The sequence below is a fragment of the Poecilia reticulata genome, linkage group LG23 (genome assembly GCF_000633615.1).
Source record: "Poecilia reticulata strain Guanapo linkage group LG23, Guppy_female_1.0+MT, whole genome shotgun sequence".
Lineage (NCBI taxonomy): Eukaryota > Metazoa > Chordata > Actinopteri > Cyprinodontiformes > Poeciliidae > Poecilia > Poecilia reticulata.
The window spans coordinates 556921-583597 of record NC_024353.1 but is presented as its reverse complement, the minus strand read 5'-3'; the positions used below and the strand labels follow the sequence as shown (position 1 = coordinate 583597).

The 26677-nt window shown below is 37.3% G+C and overlaps 3 protein-coding genes across 6 annotated transcripts in view; 2 read left to right on the top strand and 1 right to left on the bottom strand.

Annotated features, from left to right (window-relative positions):
• Nucleotides 1–734, top strand: part of LOC103459112 (fatty acyl-CoA reductase 1) — a 47675-nt gene extending 46941 nt beyond the window's left edge. For both annotated transcript variants that reach the window (XM_008400361.2, XM_008400363.2), the window contains exon 13: nt 253–734. In XM_008400361.2, coding sequence (XP_008398583.1) covers nt 253–415 — 163 coding nt within the window. In that variant the 3' untranslated portion in view covers nt 416–734. The remainder of the gene's footprint in view (nt 1–252) is intronic.
• Nucleotides 423–10033, bottom strand: LOC103459111 (endoplasmic reticulum-Golgi intermediate compartment protein 2-like). 3 transcript variants are annotated; one of them, XM_017302746.1, is made up of 14 exons: nt 9874–10033; nt 8638–8771; nt 8448–8556; nt 7800–7846; nt 7648–7715; nt 6760–6800; nt 6577–6678; nt 6405–6500; nt 5339–5394; nt 4938–5036; nt 4047–4144; nt 3808–3970; nt 3333–3412; nt 423–3258 (listed from the first exon to the last, which is right to left on the bottom strand). In XM_017302746.1, the coding sequence occupies exons 2-14, from the start codon at nt 8741–8743 to the stop codon at nt 3193–3195; spliced, it is 1131 nt and encodes a 376-aa protein (XP_017158235.1). In that variant the 5' UTR covers nt 8744–8771; nt 9874–10033; the 3' UTR covers nt 423–3192. The 3 variants fall into 3 exon arrangements, with proteins under 3 accessions (XP_017158235.1, XP_017158237.1, XP_017158236.1); XM_017302748.1 differs by having other exon boundaries at nt 3337–3412; XM_017302747.1 differs by having other exon boundaries at nt 3808–3967.
• Nucleotides 10034–13068: 3035 nt separating this feature from the next.
• kdm7aa (lysine (K)-specific demethylase 7Aa) overlaps nt 13069–26677 on the top strand; it is a 31678-nt gene continuing 18069 nt past the window's right edge. Inside the window, exons 1-2 of the mRNA XM_008400358.2 lie at nt 13069–13212; nt 25486–25571. Coding sequence (XP_008398580.1) covers nt 13115–13212; nt 25486–25571 — 184 coding nt within the window. The 5' untranslated portion in view covers nt 13069–13114. The remainder of the gene's footprint in view (nt 13213–25485; nt 25572–26677) is intronic.

The following is a 26677-nucleotide window of genomic DNA, read 5'->3' as shown; positions in this document are numbered from 1 at the left end:
AACAGCAACTCTGTGAAAACAGTGAGTTGCATCAGAATAATGTTTGGAGATCGAGTGTAAACTTTTACATGTTTTATCTAGAAGATATGATTATTTAAAGAGAATTTATGAATTTATTTATTTTTTTTGTCTTTTCTGATCAACCCTAGTTATGTTTTTAAAAACCTGCACCACTGGCTCCCCATTACCGCAGGTCCAGGGTTGAATGAAAGGTCTTGGACCTTACTGGTGTCTTTGGTTGTCCTCCTCCAGGCTGAGGAACATCCGGTACGCCTTCAACACCCTGCTGGTGGTCTTCATCTGGCGGGTGTTCATCGCCCGCTCCCAGATGGCCAGAAACATCTGGTACTTCGTGGTCAGCCTCTGTTTCAAGTTCCTCTCCTACTTCCGTGCTTCCAGCACCTTAACCAACTGAGTCTTCCTCACAGCCTTGAGCCGGAGACGGGCAGCCTTCGCCTTCAGCTGTCGGCGGTAAAAATAAAAAAAAACAAAACAAAAAAAAAAAGTCACCTTAAGCTCAGACGTTCCGGACGTGGACAAACGGGGCTCGCTCTGCGGACGTCTGCGGCTGACAGAAGGAAAATAACGAGGTCTATTTGCTATGTAGTTACTGGTTGAGTTGGGAAACTTGACATTCCCGTCAGAAAAGCACTGTCCTAAAGAGAAAGTGGTGTCTTTTTATGTTCTACCTAATGTTTCCTTCAAAGTGGCCAATTATATATGCAACAATACGCCTTCTGTGTGATTTCCCACTTCCTTCCCCGACCTCCTGCCTCGTGACAGATCTGTGTTTTCCATACTTGAAATGCGTCATTGCAGCAGAGGTGGGCGAACTCTACGTAGTTATTTTTATTTTGCTTTGTTTTGTTCTCGAATACGTCTTGCATTCTGTGCATCTACTGCCTTTTTAAGATGACAGTCCAGACGGTTTGCCCACATGACATCAGAACGCTGAGGCCAGCTAGGCTAGCTTCTGGCTGATGTCTGAGGGCGAACCTGAACGCTCATCTGCTTTGTTTCTACAGCTGTTTGTACTGAACTGGGTTTACTACTTTTACATCTTTATACTTGCACCAAAAAAGCAAGTCTGATTGTGTGTTAGACCTCGACAGTGTGGTATATAAACATAATAGTACATCAGAGTGGAGTTTATTTATATAGCGTAGTACAAACTGTAGATGGTTTCTTAAAATGGTCCTAATCAGGGTTTTGAGAGGATAACCTCTAAAATTTTACAATAAAGTGCAGTGGACCCCCGGTTTAAAAACACTCAGCTACCGACTAACAGCTAAAAACACAAAATATATCTTAATTTTCATTGATATGAAGCTGTTTTAGCATTACTGTACACTCTTCCATTGGTGCTGATCGGACAAACAAAACGGCGACATCTGAAGAGCGTCTGTTCGATGACCAATGTTTTGCTTTATGACGCAGAAGCTCAGTGAAGGGAACTTAAAAAACGGTTGTTGAAATTCAGAGGATCCAAATTTAGCAGAAAGAAGACGCCATCTTGTTTGTTCTGGCTACAAACAGAATGCTAGCTAGCTAGCACTGCGTTATCTGGGCTAACCTTTCCAAGTTCCTGCTCGGCAATCAGTCTAGGTAAAAATATGGATTCATCAATGCTTTGCAGTTCATTTTTCCAATTAAATGTAATTTTGTAAAAGCCTGTGAATCAATTGGATATCTTGTTTCGCAACAATAAAACAGTTCTTCATCTTGAGTTTATTTCCAAATATTGAAATTGTACATATTAATAACCTAAACCAGCCGATCACGAACCAAATCAGCTGTCCAGATGTTTCCCCACAGCACAGCTCAGCGCTGCTGTTCTAAGTTGACAGCTTAATATCATTTCTGTGCCGTCAGCACCAATGAAAACCAGTTGGACTCCATTGAGGTATTTTAGGTGCATTTTCTTTCAAATAAATCAGATTTACTCTACGAGAAGAATCATGTTCCGAAGAAAAATCTACGAAAACTGAACAAGCGGAGGTCCACTGCACTGAAGAAGAATGAAGGATTATGATGCATCTAATGCTAAAGAACTCAAAGCAGTTTTAAAAAGTATTTGTCCAAAATCAATCATGTAATTTATTGGGGTGTGGGGAGTGTTAGGTGAACGATTCAGAGTGAAATCAAAGCGGTAACCGCTAGCAACAGTTGTGTTTCTCTGAAAAAATACACTCCGACGGTTATTTCAACACGCTGTGCAGTCGAGTCGTCTGCATAGACGCTCACTAACAGGCTAAATGCTAATACAAAAGTGGGTTGGGTCCAAGTACACAACCATGAGGGACTCCACATCTGACCGAATGGAGAATCGCTGCTATTTAAGGGAGTAGACCCATCTGTTTGGTGTGGTTGGTATCTAGTTTTATAAGAAGAAAACTTTAGTTACCAAAAACTTGTATTTGTTGAATCACTGCTGTATTCACAGGACCACAGAGCTTCCCTCTAACTACAACAAGTATTTAACGTAAAGTCTGAGGAGACCTGGGCGGCCATCGTTGTCTGCTCTCAAACTGAATGAGATTTCACGGGAGAAAAAGGGAAGAAACTAAATGTTTATGCAAAACTCTGGTTTTGTTGTGTGTGTGTGCGTCGGTTCGCGCTCGGACTGCGTGACGAATCGGTTTTGTCAGGTTGTCCCCAAAGAGCTACAGGGCTATCTTCATGCTGTCATCCATGTTTGTCCGTTTGGTAACAGCACCGTCTTTGTTCAGTCAAGACGGGACGTCCTGCCGGCGCAAACGGCAACATAACCCGGAACATCGTATTCTCTCTCACTGGTGTCATTTTTGCGAATTGTTTGACCAGCTGTGTTCCCCGCTCTAACGAGATTCGGTCTGCTTGGCAAAACTGAAATAAAGAGGATAAAAAGCGCATCTGTGCTGCTGTCTGTCTCACAAGGCGGTTTTGTTGCTTTTTCAGGAAAATGTCCTCCTGCTGGTTGATACTTTTACGCTTTAAGGGATTATCTCAATTTAAAAAAGAATTTTTTTGTTTGCATTCTTTTAATCTGTTAAATAACAAATCATACATCATTTTAAGCAATTAAACCTCAAATTTACAGTCACTAAAACACAATGAATGCATTTACTGGGGGGATATTTAACCTACAGTGCAATGAAGGATGTGAATTTTACTGAAACAAACGGAGGTGACGGTCTTCAGATCACAGTGAGGCTACAGCGGAGCGTTTCCCGCCAGAAGAGGAGCCTGGTGGTGGTTCAGGTTATTCAGCTGCAGATCCTGCAACAGATTCAGTGGTTAAAGCATTTAAACGCTTCCATCCACGGGTCCAGAACCGAATCCACCGGACTCACCTGCCTGGGTCTGCAGGCGCCGACCCTGAAGCGACAGCAGACGATGTCGAAGCAGAACCCGACCAGGCCGTGAAGCATGCCTTCAAGCAGGAAGACGGGTTTAAAAATATCAGTATTTTTAACATGCATGCTGGAAGGATTATTCAAATACTGATGAGTTTGGTGGAAGCGAGAACATGAAATGGTTTTGGTTTGATGCTAAAGGAAACGTGGAACCAGAGGTCCAGAAGTTCAGCCTGGAGAATTCAAGGTACATACAAATTCAGAAATAAAGAAATAATGTGAATAATAATGTTAAAACTTGAAAAGTTCAATTCTGGAATAAATTTCAGTCAAATATAACGAAGATCAGTCAGAAACCATGGATGGATGGATGGATGGATGGACAGACACATGGAGGCCTGTGTGCTGTGTGGCTGGACAGAGTGTGGTCCTCCCAGGCTGCCGTAGCTGGTAAACATGGCCGCCGACTCGCCTGTGGTGGAGAAGATTCCCCCTACGATGCCGCAGAGCCGCACCAGGAAGCGTCCCAGCGCCATGTGCTGCTCGCTCACCGTCACCATCAGGGAGCTGGTGTCGTACTTCACGAAGATCCCCGAGACGCCATGGCTGCCCGCCGCGTGGTTGATCACCCGCTCCTCACACACACACACACACACACACAGTTAGCACACACACACTGGTTCGCCTGAAGCAGTCAGCCTGGCCACTCACTCGCTCCGTCACGGAGAACTGGTGTGTGTCTGCGGAGATCAGGTGTGTGTTCAGCTTGGTGGGAACCACTGTGATGAAGTACTGGTACATCTGGTTATCTGCAGACCCAAAGCACGTTTACACTTATTTACATTAAAAACTGCATTTTACACTGCAAAAACACAAAATCTTGGTCTAGTTTCTACTGCAAACAAACATCTTAGTAAACTAGAAATAATACAAAACTAACAATTAACTTTTCAGCAAGATATAGGACCTTCTTTTAAGTAAATATTTCCTTAATATTTGTTTTAAAAACCACTACTTCCACTGGTAGATTATCACTTTTTCTCTATGCTATAAGTAAAATAAGTTTTTAATTTTACTGGTTTTAAGTCTATACTAGCTTCATTGGGAGATTTTTTTCACTTGTGGGAAAAATCTCAGCTTAGAAAATATTTGGAAGATTAACTTGTACTTTAAACCAAAATTAACCTAAAACAAGTTGCATGTAAATTACTTTTGTTTTATTTCACGTGTACTAAGATATTTGCATATTTTATTTTTGCAGTATACGCATATTTGTACTTCCACTTGGGTCTCAAAAAAAAAAAACTTTATATATTTTGGTGTCTGATGTGTCAAAAACCTCCCAAATGTTGATTTATAAATAAAAGCAGAAACTGACCTAGTGACCCCAGGGAAGCCTAGCCCGTTACTTAGCAACCACGGCAGAGTTCCATCCGTTACCTAGCAACCCAAACCGAGTTCCAGCACGCTCGATCAAAATAGGCAGAACTGACGAAAATAATTTTGTACAAAAAAGGTGTAGTAGTGATAGACGTATTGTAATCTGTTGGGTCAGTAAAAGACAAAAGGCGCCATTTTGTCTCTCCGGTTGAATAAACTCACTGTTGTAGGTGATTTTCTCGGTGCCGTCCAGAGGATTGATTATTCCTGGAACCTCTTCGCCGAAAGATAAATGGTCAATTCGATGGGAGAAGTTGTACGCTGCAGAAAGACGAGGAGACAGAAGTTCATCTCTGTTAGTGCACTGCAAAAAGATAAAAGATTTTAGTGCAAATATCTTAGTTTTGCTTAGAAGTAACTTTTCAGCAATTTATGGGAGCTTGTCAATAATTCCTTAGTGCTGATTTTTTAAAAAGTACTAGTTAGAAGTGAAATAAACAAACTGCCAGTGGAACAAGACATTTTAAATTACAATATGGGGAAAATGCTCTGTTCCACTGGCAGATTATTAAAATATTTTCTGTCATTTCTGAAGTTTTCCATTAAAGTTGGACGCTTCTTACCCTCGTGACTCACAAAAGCAGCGATGTGAGCGTGGCCCTGCGGATGGTGAATCGGCCTAAAACAGACTAAATGTTAGTCAGGAGATTAACTTGACGTGTGTTTGTCTAACATTTTGGAAATTTAATATCGGTACAAAAGACATCAAGGTAATGTAAATCTAACAAAATGTTTTCCTTACAATGTAATAAATAAATAAACGGTGCAAATTTGAAAATCCAGCTGAGAATTAAGACAAAGAGGCCAACCAAGTATTTTTTAGCTTCTAGTGCAAATATATTACTTTTATGTAACACAACAAAAACTAACTTATAGGTAACTTTTCACCAACATATAGGAGCTTGTTTTAGGTTAGTAATTATTGAATATTGATAAAAAACTATGAGTTATACTGGCAAAAGAAGACATGCCAGTGTAACTAGTATTTTTATTATTGACTTGAAACAAACTCCTTTATCTCGGTGAAAAGTTTTTGTCTTATTTCAAGTGAACTAAAATATTTGCACGAGAAACTAAACAAAAATACTTAAAATTTTATGTTTCTACAGTGTAAAATGTTTCCAGTACTTCCATTTGTGTTATCACTGTTTCTAAAAACGGCCCAAGAGCTTAAAAAAAAAAAAAAAAAAAAATGTTTAATGGCAACAAGTTTAGTAGATTTGGTGTGAAAATTTTCAAAAACCTCCCAAACTTTGAGTCACAAATCAGCAGCCCGTTACCTAGCAACCCAACTAGAACTCAGCCCGTTATCTAGCAATCCAAGTAGAACTCAGCCCGTTGCCTAGCAATCCAAGTAGAACTCAGCCCGTTACCTAGCAATCCAAGTAGAACTCAGCCCGTTGCCTAGCAACCCTAGCAGAGTTCCGGCACATTTACTCAGCCAGTTATTAGTGAGTTAATTCTCTTATTTCATCTCACCTTAAAAATGCTACAACCTGATATCAGTGTTTAATATTTACACATTTTTGTTCATTTTTGTTGTTAAAATGGACCAAAATCTCCAGAGATGAAATTAAAAAATATCTAAAAATGTGATATCTGAACATTATTTTCTGCTCACTTCCTTACTTTCCTACTGTGATGTGCAGGTTTCCTGCCACCTTATTGACGTAAGCGTGTCCGTGAATCCTGCAGGCGTCGAGCGGCTCGTTGGGAGCGTCCTCCCTGAAACCCAGACCACACGTCAAGCGTTTTCGCTGAGTCGCGCTATACCAGCCGCGTGGTGTGAGCGGAGACGAACCGCGGCGGCAGAGCGGTGGGCGCTCCCTTCAGCAGCGTTTTGTACAGAACCTCCTGCAGAGCGTGCTCCTCCCTCAGCCTGCTCTGAAGGAGACGCAGCGTCCTGGAGGACAAAAAACGAGCATCAAATTACCGTCGAATCCTTAAAACATAACGCTGAATACTCGCATTAAACTTCTCCTACCTTTGCCACAGCCTCTGTTGTGGGGATAATTCAAAAATGACCTGATTAAAAGCACAAAGATGAGATGAGTAAAACCTTTTAATGATTTCTGTCATCAGTTTTCTGACTGACATGAGGAGCTGGAGCTGGAATTTAAACTTTTTGGTCCAAAATAATAAAAACATGTTTAAATACAGAGATGTTTAAATCTAGGAAGGAATATTATTGTCACTTGGAGGAACTGAATGTGTGTAACTGGATGTTTTTTGGTGGATTTGGTTTTATTTTACAACAAAATAAAGTCAAAAACAAACAACTAATAAAACTTCATTTTTTTCTCCAAGTGTCGTAAATTTCTTTTTTTTATATTCTAAAGGTCTTGCTATATTAAATTGTTTTTTCCATGTGTATTATTGTTGTTAATGTGTTGCCATATAACTAATTTCCTTTACTTCCTTAGTTGAATATTTGATTAAAATTTTTTGGATTATCAGGATTTTTCCCTTTGATTCCTTGAGTCTTAGTTCAGATTCCTTTGGGTTAATTGGTTTCCTCGTTAAGTTTTCCTGCCACAGCTGTTCCACGTCTCCTTTAATTGGCTTATCTGTTGCTTTACACCTGATCCAGTATTTACGCTCCTGATTTCTCATTTTTTTCATTGCTTATTTTGAATTTAAGTTTTATTTTCCCTGGAAAAACAGAGATTGGAATAAGTCAAGGGTGTCCAAAGTGAGGCCCAGGGGCCACTTGTGGCCCTTGAAATGATTTTGTTTGGCCCAAGACCGCAAGTAAAGAATAGTAAAACTGAAAACAATTGATTTCAACAGTTTAATACACCTTTCTTGTCTCTGATTGACAGATTTCATAAAAATGTTGGTTAAATTTAACAAACCAAACAGGTGAACTCACAGGTTCGTACTGCAGGCCGTTGGATGTGATCATTGTTTCTGCCAGATCCAAGATGTCTGCTCCCACATCTGCAATAAAAACACAGAAGTAAATCCTGAGTTAACAAGTTTAAACACATTTAAACAGTTTAATGAAGAACGTCAGCTACTCACGCTGGCATTTCATTGCTACTGTGACGTCCACATTTATTCTTAGCTTACTGCGGTCAAGAAAAATACATATTTAGCTTTATATCGCACAGTTTAACATTTTATATGGTAAAAATGTTAAAGGTTGACAGTAAATTTGAAAATTTTACTGTGTGTCATTTACAATACTGAAACACCAACGATGGTTTTTAAAGAAGGCAAACAAAATTAAATATTAAAAGAAATATTACCTAAAATGGACAATGTATATTTCTGCTTTTATTTTTAATTATGTCACTTTTGGTCCTCCATAAAAATGAAATTAATGTAATTCCTTGGAGACATGTTTTAGAAAAATATTTAGGAAACATTCTGCTGCTTCGCTTTTGCTTCTACATACTTTTCTTCTGTCAACATTTTGTGTTTTTACGATTTGACAGGAATTTAAATATTGTTCATTTCTGTACTGGCTTTATCTTGTATTTTTTTCACCAATGTTTCAGCAGTTTTCTTTCTTTGGATAGGTTGAAAATGACCAAAAAATAAATAACACTAAGCCTGGCGGGGGAGTAAGTTAAGCCTGGTGGCCCGCCAGGCTTATAAAGCTTTGGGGGAAATCCTGTATTGTAGCCAATCACAATGCAGCAAGCTAACGTATCGATAAATGCTAACCTGGAAAAATCCTTGTCAACTTCATATTCATACTTCATCCAAGTGTCTCGGTACACAAAGAACTCCAAGATGGCCAGAATCGCCATGGCGCTGAACGCTATGATGGACACTGTGGAGGAGACAGACGGAGCGGTTACTCTCGGGTTGTTTCTGGTGCCGGTTCTGTTTGGTTTCAGGGTTCTGGTCCCACCGGTCCCCCCAGACGCAGACGTTTCCATGTAGCTGTCTGCCACTTTGGGGAAGGCGTCCAGCTCCTTCACCAGACTCAGGGCTTTTCTTCTGGACAGACGCCTCATCTTAGCGGTCAGGACGGCTTTCCAAATCCTCCAAACACAAAATATGTTTAAAACTGATCTACATCGTCGTTTAAAGCCGTAACTTTTAAAAGAATATTTTATGTATTATGTATTTTATGTATGTCACTATGACAGATAAAATGTGATAAAATTGCCTGCTCAAAGTGATGACTACGAAACAACCAATCAGATCCAAGAGGCGGGTCTTAATGATGCCAATCACTTTCTCTGCTACAGTGTAGTTAGCAGAGCCTGTTGTGAATGCTAAGGTTAGTTAGCATAACCAAAACTGAGAGTAGATAAACCGGTTTCCTGTAACTGTAAATCATTTCTCCGCTATTGGCACATTTAGCAGAGCGTACATGAGGTGATTGTCAGCGCTAAGACCCTCCTCCTGGCTCTGATTGGTTGTTTTTGGTCAGTTGCGGTGTATTTGTAGCAATAGTAGCTCTAGGAGAAAGTGGAAGATATTGATCTTTTCACTGATTATTTTTGTATATTATTAATATTAATAATATACAATTTAATTTTTATTAATTTATATTGATTAACTGATTTTCTATTTATTTCATTAAATAACTGTTGTACTTTAATATTCATGTATATATTATTTCTGTACTTATTCTCATTTATGGCAGTCTTTTACCTCCTTAAAAGCTTAAGCTAAGTTGGGGGAAAAAATTCTATATTCTGACATTTTTCCATTTCAAATACCCTTAACTCGCATTTCTGCAGACTAAATGCAACATATTAAAAATGTTTATAACAAACATTTGGTTAAATATTTATTTTGCATACATACGTTTTATTTGACTACTTTATTTAAAAAATAAAAAAATTAATCTACCATTAAGAGTAATCAACCGAGGAGGCTTTATGAAGGTATTAATAAAAATACTTCTTTTGTTTATAGAGTCTAAATTAATAATAGCTATTAAACATTAATTATAACATTTTTTTATTGTGTCTAGACGTCATAATGACAGGAAGACGATAAAAAAACATTACAAATAAAAATTAAAATTGCTGGTTTGTTAAAGGAGCAGATGTACATGAAAGTGACCGTTAACTCCTTTTCACATGTAAACAGCCTTCGCTCATGTGACGTCGCTGTTTTTTAATCATCTTACCTGTTTTATCATCCGGTCGGTTTTAAAATCAGCCCTCGGTTTCCGTGGCGACCAGCAGAGTCACGTTTGAAACGCATTTGGTTGTTTTAAACGCAACATATCGAAGGATGTCAAACCGCAAGAGGCGAAGCGGGCAGCGGGTCGCCTTCGTCTGTTGCACCGTTACGTGATGACGTAAGCTGGTGCTGCGTGGAGCGTGCTCGGACTTGTAAACGGTAGTATACAATTTCACCAGCAGATGGCGCCTGGACACTAAAATATATAATTTTTTGTTTGTGAAACCGAAAATTTTGTTTTTGAATTTTTTTGTTTTCACTTGTTTAAATATAACATGCATATAAGAATTTTATTATTAAACAAATAGGACCTAACTAAATCCAAACAGTAGATCATTTGATTTGTTAAAGGAAAAGGGAAAAAATCTAAATCTTTACTTTTTGCCTAATTTCTATCTAAATACCTTAGTTACGACAAAGTAAATAAGAAAAACATGGAAAAATGAATTACGAGAATGAAGTCATAAAATAGCCAGAATAAAGTCAAAGTATTACGATGATAAAAGTGGTAATGATGTGATAATAAAGTCTTACATTACCACAATAAAGTTGCAATGTTATGACTTTAGTCTCATAAGTACTAGTTATAGTGAAATATTCTGCCAATGGGAGAAGATATTTTAACTTATAATAAAGGAAATAGGTGGCTTAAAATTAAATAATATGCCAATACTTTTAAAATCAAAACTAATTATTGAGGTACTGCAAACAAAATAACTTTTTATTTTATGACAATGTGCAAAAATACTCCTTACTAAGTATTTTTGGACTTTTACTAGTGCAAATATCTTATGAGACTTGAAAAACTACAAAACTAACAAGACTTTTTAGCAACAGATAAGTCAGCAGTTTCTTGATATTGATTTTTTAGTTCCACTGACAGATTATTTCACTTATAATTTGCACTTTTTCTTCAATATTAAGGAATTATTGCTCCTATATCTTGCTAAAAAAAAATCTACTTGTAAGTTAGTTTTGTTTCTTTTCAAGTGTGGTGAGATATCTGCACTGGAAATAGAGCAGAAATACTTAGTAAGAGTTCTTTTTTTTTTGCAGTGTGTTAACTGATTTAATTCTATTTTTCCAATCCAAACTTATATTGTCTTTGCAGCTCACAGTATTGCACTTTTTGCTCCTTCAAAACATTGTCCAATCAGTTAAAATGAACTGATAACGACCTTCTTTAGCTAAGTGCAGCTAACTGCTAGCAGCTCTGACAACTGTTTGCATCCATAAAGTCACGAATCTGCAGACGAGTCTTCATGCATCTTCAGCGGAGCTGCGACGCAGAGCAGCCCAGATAGATGCATGTGATGTGAGGGGGGATGGGCTGGGATGTCCGCTCTCGGATCAGGCTGCGGGTCGGTGGTCCCATTGCTATTCAGCACGCAGGCACGTAGGGCATGTCAGACATCCTCCGCTGAGACACGCTGAGCGTCTGCGTTGTGTTTTGWTTTTTTTTTTTTTTTTTTTTTTTAAAGCTCCTCTGAGCTGCTCAGGCTGAAAATGGATGCTGTAATGTGTGCAGCCATGCAAATATTCAGCGGTGGAATGAGTCAGAGAAACAGCTTTTGTTTGCTGGGCGAGATAACGGCGTGTTTACTGATAAATAACTGCTGATTATGCATAATGGGATTCAGTTTTATTTTATTCTAATGAGCCTAATTGAATAGATCTAAATTATTTTTGATTCTAATTGTATTTAAAATTGACATTTTATTGACAGGTAAATTATGCATATTTGAGTCAGACACCTAAATAAAGTGACATAAACTAATTCAATTTAATCTATTTTTTTGTATGCCTGAGTATTTTATTTTATTTTATCTTTATATCCTTTTCTGAGTATTGTATTTTTATTGTTTTTAATATATCCAGTAATAGAATTTGAATTTTACCGATAAATTACTCACATTTGTATTTCAGTACCTAAATAAAGTGAAATAATCAGACTTATTTAATTACATGTATTTTTATTTTAGTTTAATAAACTTAAGTGTACCTGAGTCAATAAAATTAAAACGTTAATGATTGGTAGATTATGAACATTTAGATTCAGGCACCTAAATAATGTAACATATTATTATTATAATTTAATCAAATTATATTTATTTTTATTATACCTAACTGAATATGAAGCTGAATGATTCTGATTCACTCATTTTATTTTCAACATTTTTAAACGTTTTGTTATGAAGAAGATATGATTTTATAGGGAAAAAAAAGACAATTAATAATGAAAAATATATATGCACATTGACTCAATACACCAAATTCTACATTAAATTATACATCGAACTAAAAATCGACAAAAATTCACAGTGAGATTTGGTTTTTTTTAACATTTCTCTCTCCTGGGGCTCACTAATCCCTACTTGTACAATGTAATATTATTTAAAGCTGATTGTCATGATTTTTTTCCTATATTTAGTAAAAAAACAAAAATAATTAAGGAAAACAAATCTCAGTTTGTTCTTGAGAAGGAAAATCATGACACTGTTTTGTTATGTCACCCATTTCTTTTTGGAAAAAGCCTATTGTTTGTGGGCCTACATAGACAGATGGAAATGAATAATTTGGAAACTGACGTCAGAGGTGGGCTTCAATAGAACGGAGGACCTCGTAACGGTTCGGGATTATGGCAAAACTACATATCATACAATAATTAAAGCGGTGCAAGACGTCACAAGATGATTTATCTACTGAACCTGTTGTTACATTTGGAGGTCAAGAAGATACAGTAAATGCTAAATGTAGATAGGTATTAGTTTTATTAGCTTTTCATTGAAAAAACAAACATTAGGAAAATATTTCTTCTACCTACATTTGTAATTTTTACATTTTGCTCATAAGTTTATGTTTTTGTTTGTCTCACGATTTTGAAATATTAAATCAAATGTTCAGATCTTCAGATCAGATATTCGGTGCTTTTACACGAGTAAAACATATGTTGACTAAAAACAAGAAGTACTACTTTAAATTGATGACAATTTTTGGATACTCTACCCTGCCTCAGATTATATGTTACAACGCTCTGCCATACATCTCTGTCCTCGGCTTCATCCGGACGCCCCGTTATCACCTCGGGTGTTTCCGGATGCTTAAATTCTCACCTCGGGTGTTTCCGGACTGTGGGTTAAATCCCCGCCCGCTTCATTCCTGCGTTGTTTGGGGACAGTAGGAAGATGGCGGCGGCCCCGCTGTACTGTGTCTGCCGGCAGCCCTACGATGTGAGCCGGTTTATGATCGAATGCGACATCTGTAAGGACTGGTTTCACGGCAGGTAGGTTGTTTGGGATGTCTTTAACGGACGTGGCTCGGTGAAGGCGACAAACACTGGTTGTTTAGTTAGTAAAGCCGACGGTTTCTCCGAGCGGTGTTGACTGGTGGCTAAGTTAGCTTGCTAACACTAGCGGTGGGCGACGGGGGTTTTAAATCGTCTATAGACGCGACTTAACGAGCGAAAGTGGGGTTGCGATGTCTTCCACATCGTTTTGAGCTTAAATAGGTTTTCAGCGGGACACATTAAATCACCCGACTTGAACTTGGAGGTCTTAAATCCTTTCACAGTTGACGTTATCGAGTTAAATACTTATTTTGAGTGTGTATGTTGGAAGAAGACAGCGCTGTGTCAGTCAGCCCGAGATCAAAAGCTTAGTTCAGTGCTCGGAACATACAAAGCCTGCATGTTTTCTCTTCATAAAAATGTTACAATTCACTGAGATTTATGGGATAAAGTGTTAGAAAACACATTGCGTAGCGTCGGTCTGCCTGACCTGATTATTAAAAGTGAACTCGACCTTTAGAGTTTACTTTAAACTTAATTAGATTCACCTCGCTCCGTAGTTTGTTTGGAAACACTCTGTAGGGTTTTTGTTTACTTTACAGACATTTCTAGAGTTGTTTTTATTTTCAAGAAATAAAATACATGTTTCTAACTAATTTGTTAGAGAACAAGGGGCTTGTTATGATTGGGCTTTTTGATTGACAGCTGGAGAAATTTAAATCCCTCTTTCAAGCGGAGGAGCCACATGGCAGGAGCCCCCTAGCGGCTGACAGCGGGATAATTTAAAGGAACCAAAGCGTGTAGTTGTCCTCAGGTTACTTCTTTGTCCTACTTTCCACTTTCCTTTCTGATTTACTGTTCTCATCATGATCTCAAGTGAGTTACTGTTGCGTGAGATTGTCATATGATATATTTCGCGTGGGTGTTGGTTGCATGAATTTATTGTTGCGTAATATGACCCAATCGTCTGAACCCTTGCTGTCCAACATTTTACAAGTTAGTCTGATACCGTGAGCAACTTTGGAGGTTTACAATGTGACATTTTATGGCACAAGAAGACGGATTTGCTTGCTTAGTTGTACAGAATGTAGGCTGGAGCTAACGATTATTTTACTAATGTATTGTTCAAATCATTAATTGATTAATTGGATAAAAACTTGGCACATTCTGCAGATTTTTCAGGTGAGCTTATTTAATACAATATTAAAAATACGTAAGAAAATAAACATTTTATTGCCTAAAATGCAATAAGTGCATTTGTAGATTGACACATTTTTTATTTAATGGATTCATAATTGGATAGCAAAACTTGCTTAATAGGATATTTTAGTTTTTGTCAGGTGAAGCTAAACTATGCCACTCTATTAGTTCTGGGTAGAACAAATATTTTTAATCTTAAATGGAAATGTAATATATTTTTATAAAGTTTTGCTTAATTACTGCTGTCAGTGTGGTGTTCTTTCACAAGAACCAAATTAGTTGATGATAATTAATGTAATCTATTAATCACTATTAACCGTTTCAGCTCTAACAGGATGTAGATAAAAGTAGATCAGGTTAAAGCAGTCGATCTGATTTTCAGCAAATCTTTTTTTTTTAAGTTTGTATCCTCCAGTTAATGACTAATTGATTACTAAATTAGTTGATTTCAGTAAATCGATTAATCATGAGTAATTATTCCAGCTTTAACAGGATGTAGTTAAAAGTAGCAATCCAGGTCAAAGCACTCAGTCAAAATTTCAGCAATTTTTTTTGTCTGTATATTCCAGTTAATTAAGCATTACTGAATTAGTTTACATCCATTTCTGTAGTCGATTAATCACGATTAATTGTTAGTTAAAAGTAGTAGTCCAGGTTGTAGTAGTTGTCCTCAATTATTCCTAGCGGACCAGGGAGTTGGGTATCCCTGACAAACTCAGCTTTGTTTGCATCAGGACTGTCGTCATAGATTTTATTCACTTTCTGCAGCGCTCACTTTTTATCTCCGTGGCCCTGAGGCTGATCCAGACCATCTATTGACTCAGCCTGTGTGGGTGCATCTCCACAGCAACTGTTTATGAATACAACAATCTGTTTCTGCTCATGCTGAAATGACGGAAGCCGTTGCGTAACCAACCATCGGGTGTCCTGCCAAAAAACTTGGCTGTCACAATTCGTGGCTCTCCGGAGCCAGAAAACACTCGCTGTGTGTGTCGTGTGCCAACGCGAAGGAAAGGAACAAACGGTCCAGGTTCCCCCATTGATGACTAATGGGCACAAACGCACAGGGCGCACCTCCAAAAGCTTCCGCTTTTTCCAACCTCTTTCCCACGAGGCTGGCCAGAAGGAAGGGGGATATTCTCTGGCAAGTCGATTGAGTGGAAATGAGAGGAACTCAGCCTCCCAAATGCTCGTTTCTCCGCTTGTTGGCTTGGTTTGTGTTTGTGTGTGTGGGGGGAACGTTGTCTTTCTCCCTCGGTTGCTGAAGTGTTCCCTGTTTTCCATCGCCTGGGTCTTTTCGTATCCAAGTTCTGGGGTTTATCAGTGCCAGACGAGTGAACGGCGACGTCACCAGGCAACAGAGAAGTGTGTATTCACCTCGATGCTCCCCGTCCACTGTTTTCTCAGCACCAATATCTCTGGGTAGCTCCAAGTTTTGTTTGGTATTATTTCTATTTGCCATGAAAGCTCAGGTTTTAGCAAGGAGATGGAAACAATTATTTGTTGAAGAAATGTTTTCCAGTCGCTTACCTTTTGACCCTTCTCTTGCTTCTCTGTGTGCTCTTGCTGATCCGACTGGTTACATTGCTATAAAAACCCATTTTTGTCTTTATTTTCACATTTTATCACCTTGCAACCACAAACTTCAATGTGCTTACAGTGATTTTATCTCATAGACCAACACCATGTAGTGTAAAGTTGTGAAAATACCTTCATAAATAATATGAAAAGCATATTTCTTTAGCTCCTAAATAAAATCCAGAGCAACAACTTGCCTTCAAAAGTTACCTAAACAGTTGATATCCCTAGATTTGGCATTAAGACGGTTATCATTTTAAACAGATAACTTTTCTTGGATGGCTGCAAACCTACGGAGACGTCCAATTAATCAGAGAAGCAATGCAGAGATTTGATTTTCTACCAATAGGAATGGGCAGAAATGTGAAACTTTGGCAGACAGCTGCAGCAAAACCTGGTTTAAAGTATTTACTGCCCTGTAAAATCCCAATGAATACCATCGATGTTTGTGGTTGTATTGTGATAAAGAGTGGAAAATTATGACTGCTTTGATTGGGTTTTGAGTTTTGAAGATTTAATTTTTGGAAAATCTACTTTTAATTTTTATTTCACTAATGCACTCCTTGGGTTTCCATAGTGATGAGTGATGTCAGGTTACCAATGGCCGCCATCTTGTTTTTCAGCTTTTACTAATTTGGACTTTGAAGTCGGGTCAACTCTGCAGAATATTAGTGCCAATATTATGAGAATAAGGTCATAGTATTACGAGAATAAAGTCGTAATGTTACTGAAACAAAGATGTAGAGTTACTGGGATAAAGTTGTAAGGTTGTCGTAGTAAAGTTACCCGAGTAACGTCGAAATGTTTCCAGAATAGTCACAAAGCTGTAAAATTACCAGAATAAAGTCGTACTTTTATGAAAACTCCAACATGTAAAATAACATAATTTAATGAGGAACATTATCTCTTGAAGTTATTTTTTGGTATACGTTTCACAGTTAATACTTTATAGAAATTGGTCAACTTTTAACACATGAGCAACAAATTGAGTCCATTATGAAAAAAGAAACACTTCAAATCCTAACGACTCTAGAAGCTTTTCCTGTTAAAGCAACTATTTTCTCGTAATTTTAAGACATTCTTGTGGTAAAATTGCATGTTTTTGTAACAACATCCTCGTAATTAAACAAAACCCCATCGTCCAACTCACTGAGGGTGGACTGAAATAAAAGCCACTCTGCAAATCCTCCGCAGGTCAAGTCAGATCCCAGTGTTGATTTCAGGCCCTCCCATTGTCTGATTTCCTGACGGGGGGGACGGGTGGGGGGGGGGGGGTGACGATAGATCGGCGGTCCGCCATGGGACAGAGGGAGGTGATTGATGGGAGCTCCGGGGAGCCAAGTTCAATGGACGATCCGTCACTGTCCAACGGAGTGTGAGCGCACTAAAGAGAGACGGATTGCTTCAGCCGAGGGCCTTCTTCGTGTTTACCCAAAGTCTAAGTGGATGTATAGATGAAAGAAGGGATATTGCTGTTCCTGATGGAGATGTCCAGATCGGAGGAGTCTGATAAGTTAAAGAGAGTTCCTGTTTGTATTCATTGGGAAGTTGAGTCTAGGAACCATGGAAACGGCATTTGGTTAAGCTTGATCAATGTTAATAGACTCAAAAGCTCACATATTGATCATTAGTCAACCAAAATTACGATGTCTGGGGATCCTTCAAAAGTCTTAAATTCATGTATCTAAAATTAAGACATTAAAATGTCTTAAATTAATTGGAAAACAATGAGTTGGCCTTAAATATCCAAATCCTACAGCTTAATTGTTGTGCTATCTGGACTATTTATAATGTCATATTGTTTGTAGTTTTCTGTTTTCTTGTGGGAGTTTACAGTCGTGTGCAGAGTTCTTCACTGCGTTCTGTGACTCAGAAGCTAGCAGCTAGTTGGCTTATGCTAACTAGCTGCTAATGTATCCTTGCTAACTCGGACTCTAGCTGTCTTAAATTTTGTTGTGGCAAGACTATTTAATTTAATATTCTATGTAATTTTCTATTTTTTTGTGGGACTTTACTTTGAGCCGCACACAGATATCTTCTTCACTGCGATCTGTGACTCAACGTGGTTGTAACGACTGGTAGCTAGCTGCTAATATAGAAGCTGTGAAACTTTGAATTCAGGTCAACTCTACAAAATATTAAGATCAGTCTAAGGTTGTTTTTTTTACAAGAATAAAGTCATGAAGTTACAAGAATACAGTGGTAATAATAGGACATTAAAGTCGAAATATTAGGAGCATGAAGTAGTAATTTTATAAGAATGCCAACATGGAAAATAAAAATCTCATTAAAACTTTTTTCTCAGATCTAGAAGACGTCCTGGTAAAATTGCATCTTTATTCTACTAATATTGTTATTGTATTCTCATAAACATAAATTATTGTAGCCTGGCCCTAATACTTAGTTGTCCAACTCCCAGAAGGGGTGACTGAAATAAAAGCTACTTTTTGAAAATATTTAGTCGTTTATTTCTTAGGAAAGAATTTAAGGGAAATCGGATCTGGCAGGAAAATACTTGGATGCGTTATTTTTAATCCATGTCGTCCAGTCCTACTCTTCTAGTGTTAACAAACCAAAAAAATAATTTTTGATTAATCGCCCATCATTATGTTAAGTAGTTTGTAAACTAGTAGCTCTTTATCTACTTACCATCTCATGTAAGCAGGATTGTAAAAGCACCAGATGAGTTTGTTTTTGGGCTCAGGAGGGTTGAGTGTGTGGGACACGCCGTGTCAAAGACGGGTGTGAAAACAGAGCTGCAGTAGCCTTAAGGCATCACCAGACACAATTAAGTTGTTAGGCTCCTCCTGGCTCCCCGACGCACTATAAACAACAACGTGAGCCTCTTTGCTCACTGCAGAGATTCCCCAACACCGTCGAGTTGTTACAACCTTAAATGGTTTCACCAGTAGAGCCAAAAATGGTGGATCTTCATTCATCTGGATGCTTATTGCTGTTAAAGTCCTCAGTGCTTTGCAAACCCTTCATTCAGCTATTTTTCCAATTTTAATTGGACTAAATACACAAAATACATAATTGTAGTGCAAATAGACATTTACCTAACTTTTTTGCAACTAATAATTTTAATCGATTAATCGTTAGAATAATCAATTAATCAAATACAAAATGACACATTCTGCTGGTTTTTCATAAATATTTTTAGATATAACTTTAGAAATGCATTTAAAAAAGCAAACTGGTAATTAAATTCCTATCTAACAAACATTTTATTGCCTAAAATGCAACAGCATATCATTCCTTTAGTGAACACTTGATAATTTGTTGATTAATTGATTAATTTTTGGGTTAACTGGTTAATAATTAAATAGAAAAAGGTGTTAAATAATAGGAGATTTTGGTTGAGATGAAGCTGGAACTATCCCGCTGTAGGAGTTCTGGGTAGAATATATTTACGAAGACTTTTCTATTGTATTCAATCCAAAATGTATATTTTTTGTACAGTTTTGTCTTAGTTGCTGCTGTGAGTGTGTTATTCTGTCTCCAAATGACTTTTTTAGGCAATATGTAATCCAGTTAATGATTTATCAATTGAGAATTATTCCACTAATCGATTAATCACAATTAATCTGATTAATCGTTTCACCCCAACAAAGATGACAAAAGCAAACCATGCGTTTTGGATTTCTACTCGTAAAGAGTGGAAGAAGCAGATTTTCTTCTTGTTTTCCCTGATGAAGAAAAGCAACCCCACAGCATAATGCTGCCACATCCATGTTTAATCATGGACAAGATGTTTTCAATGTAATCGTTTCTGATGTGATAGTCTGGTGGATTCAATTCAATTGGGGACCAAAGTTGCAACATTATTTACATTTTCAGCTGCTGTGGTTTACTTTTGTGTCAAATGAACCAAACCTTTTAGAAAATCCTGTTCCCCTCCTCGCCTGTGGTGGCGCTGCACCAAGAACCCCTGAAGGAAACGACACAGACACTGAGTGCAATTTCATTCTTCACAAAATGTAAACACAAATGGAGTGGCGCTAGATTTTAGTGGCTGTAGGATTTCTCTTTTGTTTTTGGTAACAGAACCACTTTATTTACCCAGAATGCCTTGTATTGTAGTCCACTTCCTGCTTTGGAGCGCTTTGCATTCAAACTGCATCAGATTTCACTTAAAGCAAACCAAAACCAAGGTTTTCAGGCGGAAAAGTCCAAAACAGACAGGCTACCAAACTTAAGTTTAGCAGACTAAACATGGCTGGTGTGAATTCACCCTTAAACTTTCTCTTTCCACAGCGTTTTCTCTTCCTCTTACTTGCCTAATTTACTCAGTAACGCTCTGTATTGAACCTTTTAGACATTAACAGAACCTAAGTTATGCACAGAGTAACTCTATGTACAAATATTACATAAAATCCTGAAAGAAAACACAGAATTTTATAGCTTAACGTGACTAAAAGTGAGACTTTCAGTGCTGTGTCTGTAGGTAACAGCTTGCCAGGTGTGTTTAACTGCCCTCATCTCCTTTCCATCACCACCCATTAGGGCTGTGCCAGCTCCCTAATGTGGGCGTGTCGCCGTCCCATGCAGAGCGGTTATTTAGAGCTTAAAATAATGGCGGCGCCCGCCTCCAGCCTTTGTGTTTCCGCGCTGATCTGTGGGGACAATGAACCCCTGATGGAGCGCCGACTAATGAATAAGCCCTCTCAGTCGCACAGGAAGGAGGCCCTTGATGAGAGGAAGCGGAGGGAAGAGCGTGTGTGTGTGTGTGTGTGTGTGTGTGTGTGTGTGTGTGTGTAGCCAAAAACACACATGTTTTGTTTTATCTATAGAAGTCAGATTAGCTGTATAACGTGCGAAGCTTCTGGTTTTCTACCAACTGTAACTTTTTACCTCTTAAAATCCTTGAAAGTGCTTCAATTTTCAGTTATTTAAATTTTAATCACTCTGTCTGATTAAAAGTCTTCATTTGGGAAATATTATTTACAGTTGAAACCAGTAAGTATGTTGTAGTAATCAATTAATCAATTACAAACTAAAATGAGCTCGATGGTTTCCATTTGCATGATTGTTTTTTCTCTCTTTCTACTAAAAACTGGATGATAAAAGTCTTCAGCCTGGTGTTTTGGTCTCAACCAGCTCTTTTGATGAAGGGCAATTTTAGTTAGAGACTTCAAAATTCATTTTATTTGTTTTTTTGTTTATTTTGGATATTTAAAATGTATTGCATAGTGTTTACTCCAGAAACTTTAGTAAGCGATAGTGCAGTCATCCAGCAACTTACACTGTTTTTGAGATTAAAAATGTTTAAAATTTACAGGAAACTTAAAAATATCACAAGATAATTATGTGTTAAAGTACCTAAATACCAACTTTAAAAGCTTAAAACGGCAAAAAAACAAAACAAACATTTAAATAAATTAACAAGCAAGTATAGCCTGGCAGGAGCAAGTAAAGCCTGGTGGCCCGCCAGGCTTATAACTTTGTTCCAGTGTTAAATGTTCATAAGAAATCAGATTTTTTTGGATAGACTTAAAATTATTATGCCTTTATGATTATATTACGTGAAAATGTCTCAAATAATATTATCAAAACTTCTTGGACAATTTATCGTCCAGGATTTATTGTCAGATCAAACAACCAGATATTTTCATATACCAAATAAAAACAGATGTTTTTATCTCGCTGTCTGAAGTTAAATCAGATTAACATTTTCTTGTTATATTTTAATTAGAATTACCAAAATTATTGTATTTGCTAAATGCCAGAAAACTTTGTGAGAATATTTTAAAGATTTTTTTTGTATGTTTTTAAACATTTAATTTCACTATAATATAATTTGTTTGCATTGTTTCAATGCAAATAATATTTATTACTCATAATGCTCAATGATTTGTATTTTATGTTAAAGTTCTTGAAATTGGATGAATTATTTTGTTCTCATGACATTTGAAAACATAAAATTTTGTCATATTTTAAACAATACTGCAAATTGAAACAGTTTTTTTTCCTCTCTTAGTTAATTTGTATTCCTTCCAGATAGAAAATGCTGGAAAAGTCTGCAAACCGTGCAGCTCATCACACTCGTATCTAATCTTTGCACTGATTGCTTTTCCAGTGCATGAGGTCAACTTTGGTCGCAGTGATGCAATCGAACCCTGAGCGAAGCAGGAAGTACTTCCCTTTCTCTCCAATCAGGCCGACGATTCCTGCAGCTTGCATTGCAGCTGCTGCTTAAGCTGAGTCAGCCGGGCATTTATGGTGCAGAGTGTTTATTTCCTAATGTGTTACATAAAGGAAGGAACGAAACGGTGCTTTCCTCGCACATCTGAGCCGACCTGGCTGCAGGAAGCTGTTTCTCACAGGCAGCAGAGATTCCAGACGTGAGCTGTTCAGTGCTGCTGCTGCTCAAAGCAAAGAGATTTTCCTGTTTTCTTTTTATTCGTTTTTAACAAATGTGTCCCATAAAGAAGCTAAAACTGATTTAGAAACAACAAGGGAGGCATTTATTGGATCATTTATTGTGACAAATTTATTGTGATTTTTTTTTTTGCTATTTTCTTTATTGTTTTCACCTCAATTTCATTAGTAAATATCAGTAAATTTGAAAAAATGATTAAATGAAGTTACTGTCATAAGACACCAATCTGATTTCAATATTTGATACTGAAAAAAAATCTAAATCGGGTATTGGTGAGCTTGTACCTGATCGTTAAGGGCAGATCTATTAAATCTGGTTCTATACTTTGTACTTTGACGTTATTTTATATTTAAGCTCCTAATTTTACTTTCTGAACCATTTGACAGAAGGTCTGTTGCAGTTTATTTTTACACATTTGACCAAAGCAGTCAGCCTACCGTTTCTGCCAGTTTCAAGTTTCTTTATTGTTTATTATAAAAAAGCTAAGATGCAAACAAAGCCACCAAGTCGAAGAAAAACATTAATTCACACCAGAACATCCACACAGCAAAAAAATAAATAAAATCCTGTAACTTTTTGGGAGAAGTTTGCTACAAATCAGTAATTTTGAGCCACAGCAACCAGTGAAAAACATGAACATCCTGGATGGACTGACTGTTGTTTTAGTAGCCCTCCGCCTGCCTGAGTAAAACCTCGATGTTTGGTGAGCAGAGGGGCCCTGTGGTAACCGAGCGAGAGGAAGCCACTGTTGACTTCCTGTTGGTGCAGCGAAGTCATTTGGGCCGGTACCGGCTCGCTTCCTCCTGATTGATTACTGGCTCTTTGGTTCTGTTTCCGTTACAGTTTCCTGCAGGTCATGGCTGAGTTCATTTCAGCTGCAGGCTTTTTTTTTTTTTTTACTTTGAAGCAGCAAAACGATGTGACTGTTGCTATTCGTCGTGGCCTTGTTGGTTCTCAAACAAAAAGTTAGTTTGATAGACCGACTAGAAGTAGCTCTAAGGTGGAAAAAATGTTAATTCCTTTACAAATATACATCTGAAAGGTGTGTTGTTCTGTGGAATAAAACTATTTTAATATTTTATAGAGAGAAAAAAAAAAGCCAGGATTTGACATGTAAACAAGACGGTTTCTCTTTTTAATTGTGCTGTGAATGTAATTTGTTTTTCTGTGGATTTTGTGCAGGTTTGTGATGCTTCATCCCCCTGATTTGTGGTTGGAATGTGAGAAAACATGAAATGTTTTTTTTTTTTTTTTTGCAAAGCGGCTTTAGCAGGAAAACGAAACATGGAGGTTAAACCTTCACCTCCTAACTTCCCATCTTCAGACTGTTGTGGATATTTTTTATTTTTTAAAGCTTCTCATGCATCAGAAAACTTTTTTATTTACTTATTTTTTACATTTTTGAAAGATTCTTGTACATCAGCAGCGCTTCTTTTTCTCATAATTTTCTTTTAGTTTTTAAAAAACTTCTCATGCATCAATAAACCATCCTTTTTTATTTTATTTATTTTTAAAGTTATTTTTAATTCATACATTACAAACTCTTGTTTTTATTTAGTTTTATTAAAAAAATACTTTTGACACATCAACAAACCCTGATTTACTTATTTTACATTTTTTATTTTGTTTCTTTAACTTCCTATACATCATCAAAGTCTTTACCCAATATATTTTGGAAACTCTTTTCTTTCATTTATTTATATATATATATTTTTTTTTTATTATTTTGCATATTTTAGAAACTCCTGTTTATTTTAAATTTAAAATTTTTATTATATAAAAAAACCCTCATACACCAACAAACCCTTATTTTTATTTTATTTTATTTTTTACATTTTTAATCAACTTTTCACATGAATAAACTCTTTATTTTAATTTTTTTTACACATTTAAATATTTTTTAAAACTTTATTTTTATTTAATTTTATTTTCTTATGGAACATTTTTCTCAAACCATTCTTCATACTTTTAGTATTTAAAAAAATTGTATTATTTTGTTAAAGCTTCTCAGTCACCAAATCTGTATTTTTATTTTGTTACTTCTTATTGATCACCAGTCCTTCCTCCTACTTATGTATTTTTATATTTTAGTTTTTAAACGTCTTTCGTTCAAACCCTCCTGATTCTGCAGCTTTTGCCCCGACATGGTTGGTTCTTGTTCCCCACCGATCGGCCGACCGACCGGCCCGGTCACGCAGGATGTTGCCGTCATCGCGCTGCACTTGTTCCCAGAGTTTCCCACAGTTCAGACTCAGCTGCTGTTTAACTCTGGCCCTTTGCTCTGCAGCAGAGGATTGCACAAGCTTGTGGTTTGGCTGCTGCAGAACAGTTTCAGCTTGCAGAGTGGGTGTTGCTGCTGCAGAGTCGTCGACTGTACTGGTGTGAATTAATGTCTCTTTTCTTCAGCTTGGTAGCTTTGCTTGCATTTTAGCTTTTGTTCATCACGATGTTTGCTGGACGTTCATGTGATGTGAATGTTTTCCCTCTGATTCGGTGTGAATGAGACATGCAATGATTTGTTGCATCTGTTTCAAATTAGTTTTTACAGTTTGTGGGACTTAAAGATTTCAGATCATCGTCCAGATTTACCAGTTTTTACCAGCATGATGGCTTTGAATTGGCCTAGTTAGCTCTGTACTTTGACTAGACTACGTGTGCAGGAAAAACACACAGCAACAACACAAGCGACCTTTCAAATTAAAACCCAAACTCTCAGAAATTTAGACAAAATTAGACGTGTTTTTCAAAGTTTTCTGTTGTTTAAGCTACATGCATCCAGTGTTCGGTATTTCTGTGTGTTTTTTGCATTGTTCAGCATCGTAGCGCCATCAATGGGCCTGGCAGAACTACTGCAGCGTTTTCTGTGGCGCTGCATCGCCTCGTTTGGACGCACGTTTTCCCCTTGTTGGTTTCTGTATGGAAGAAGTTAGTTTAATGGTCACAATCTGTTGAATAAATATTTCCACCCAGCTTTTGGAACCCCTGCGTCACACTGATGTTACTCCAGATTGTTGGATACCGTTGGTTTTTCTTTCAGCGTTTTTCTTTTTTAAATAAAGTATTTAACATCTAAATTTGGTGCTAATCAAAGTCTTTCCGCCTCGTTTCAGCTGCGTTCACGTTGAGGAGCACCATGCCGTGGATATTGACGTTTACCACTGTCCCAACTGCGATGTCAAACACGGACCCTCCCTGAGTGAGTAACGCCGTCGTTATTGGCAGACGCTGGTTGCCTCCTTCCCCCAGCCAGCAGTACTTACAGCCTCTCATTGTCTTTATTAACTGCCCACCGCCTCAGTCTCTGCATGTTGGACTGCTCCCGGGGGAAACCCGGCTCTCTGGAGTGTTAGTCAAGTCTAAGTTTTTTTTCCTCTCTACTTAAGAGGCTGTGGGGGGGCTGGGTTGACCTTTACGACCCCTCGGGGCAGACATTACCGGGCTAATTGAATGCTGTTGTAAACTCTGATTGGACAAGCTCCTCTGTGTAAGAGCGCAGGGGTTAAGTAGGGAATTCATGTTTTCTTTTTTTTCATGATTTGCAGGATAACATATGATGACGATTCTTCAGATTAATCAATTACTAAAATAATCGTCAACTAATTTAGCAATCGGTTAATCATGACAAAGAAGACTATTGGTTTAAATTTATACTGCCTGCTTCAGCCTGGCTCACTACTTTTACCTACATCCCCTTGGGCTGAAATGATTAATCACATTAATCAATTATTCAAATAATCACCAACTAATTTAGTAATCTATTAATCATTATCTGGAGTATACAGATAGAAAAGGCAATTAGCTTAAAATTTATACTGCTTCAACCTATTGCCTTTAATTGCATTCTGTTGGAGCTGAAATGATTGATCAGATCAAACATGATTAATCAATTGCTAAAATAATCTTTAACTAGTTTAGTAATCGAGTTTACAGAATAAAAAATGTTTTTGCTGAATTTTCAACCTGGCTTACTGCTTTCGCCTACATCCTCTTAGGGCTGAAACAATTAATCATGATTAATCAATTGCTCACCTAATTATTAACCGATTAATTGTTAACTGGAATATTCAGAATTTGAAAAAAGGGTATTTGCTGAAATTTAGACTGGCTGCTTCAATCTGAACTACTTTCATTTACAGCCTGTTATTGCTGAAACGATTAATTGGATGATCAATTATTCAATTACTGAAACTAATTACCAATTACTCAACTAACTTAGTAATTGATTAATCATTAACTGCAGTTTACGAACCAAGAAAAGGCTGTTTGCTGAAATTTAGACTGCATTGACCAGTTCTACTAATT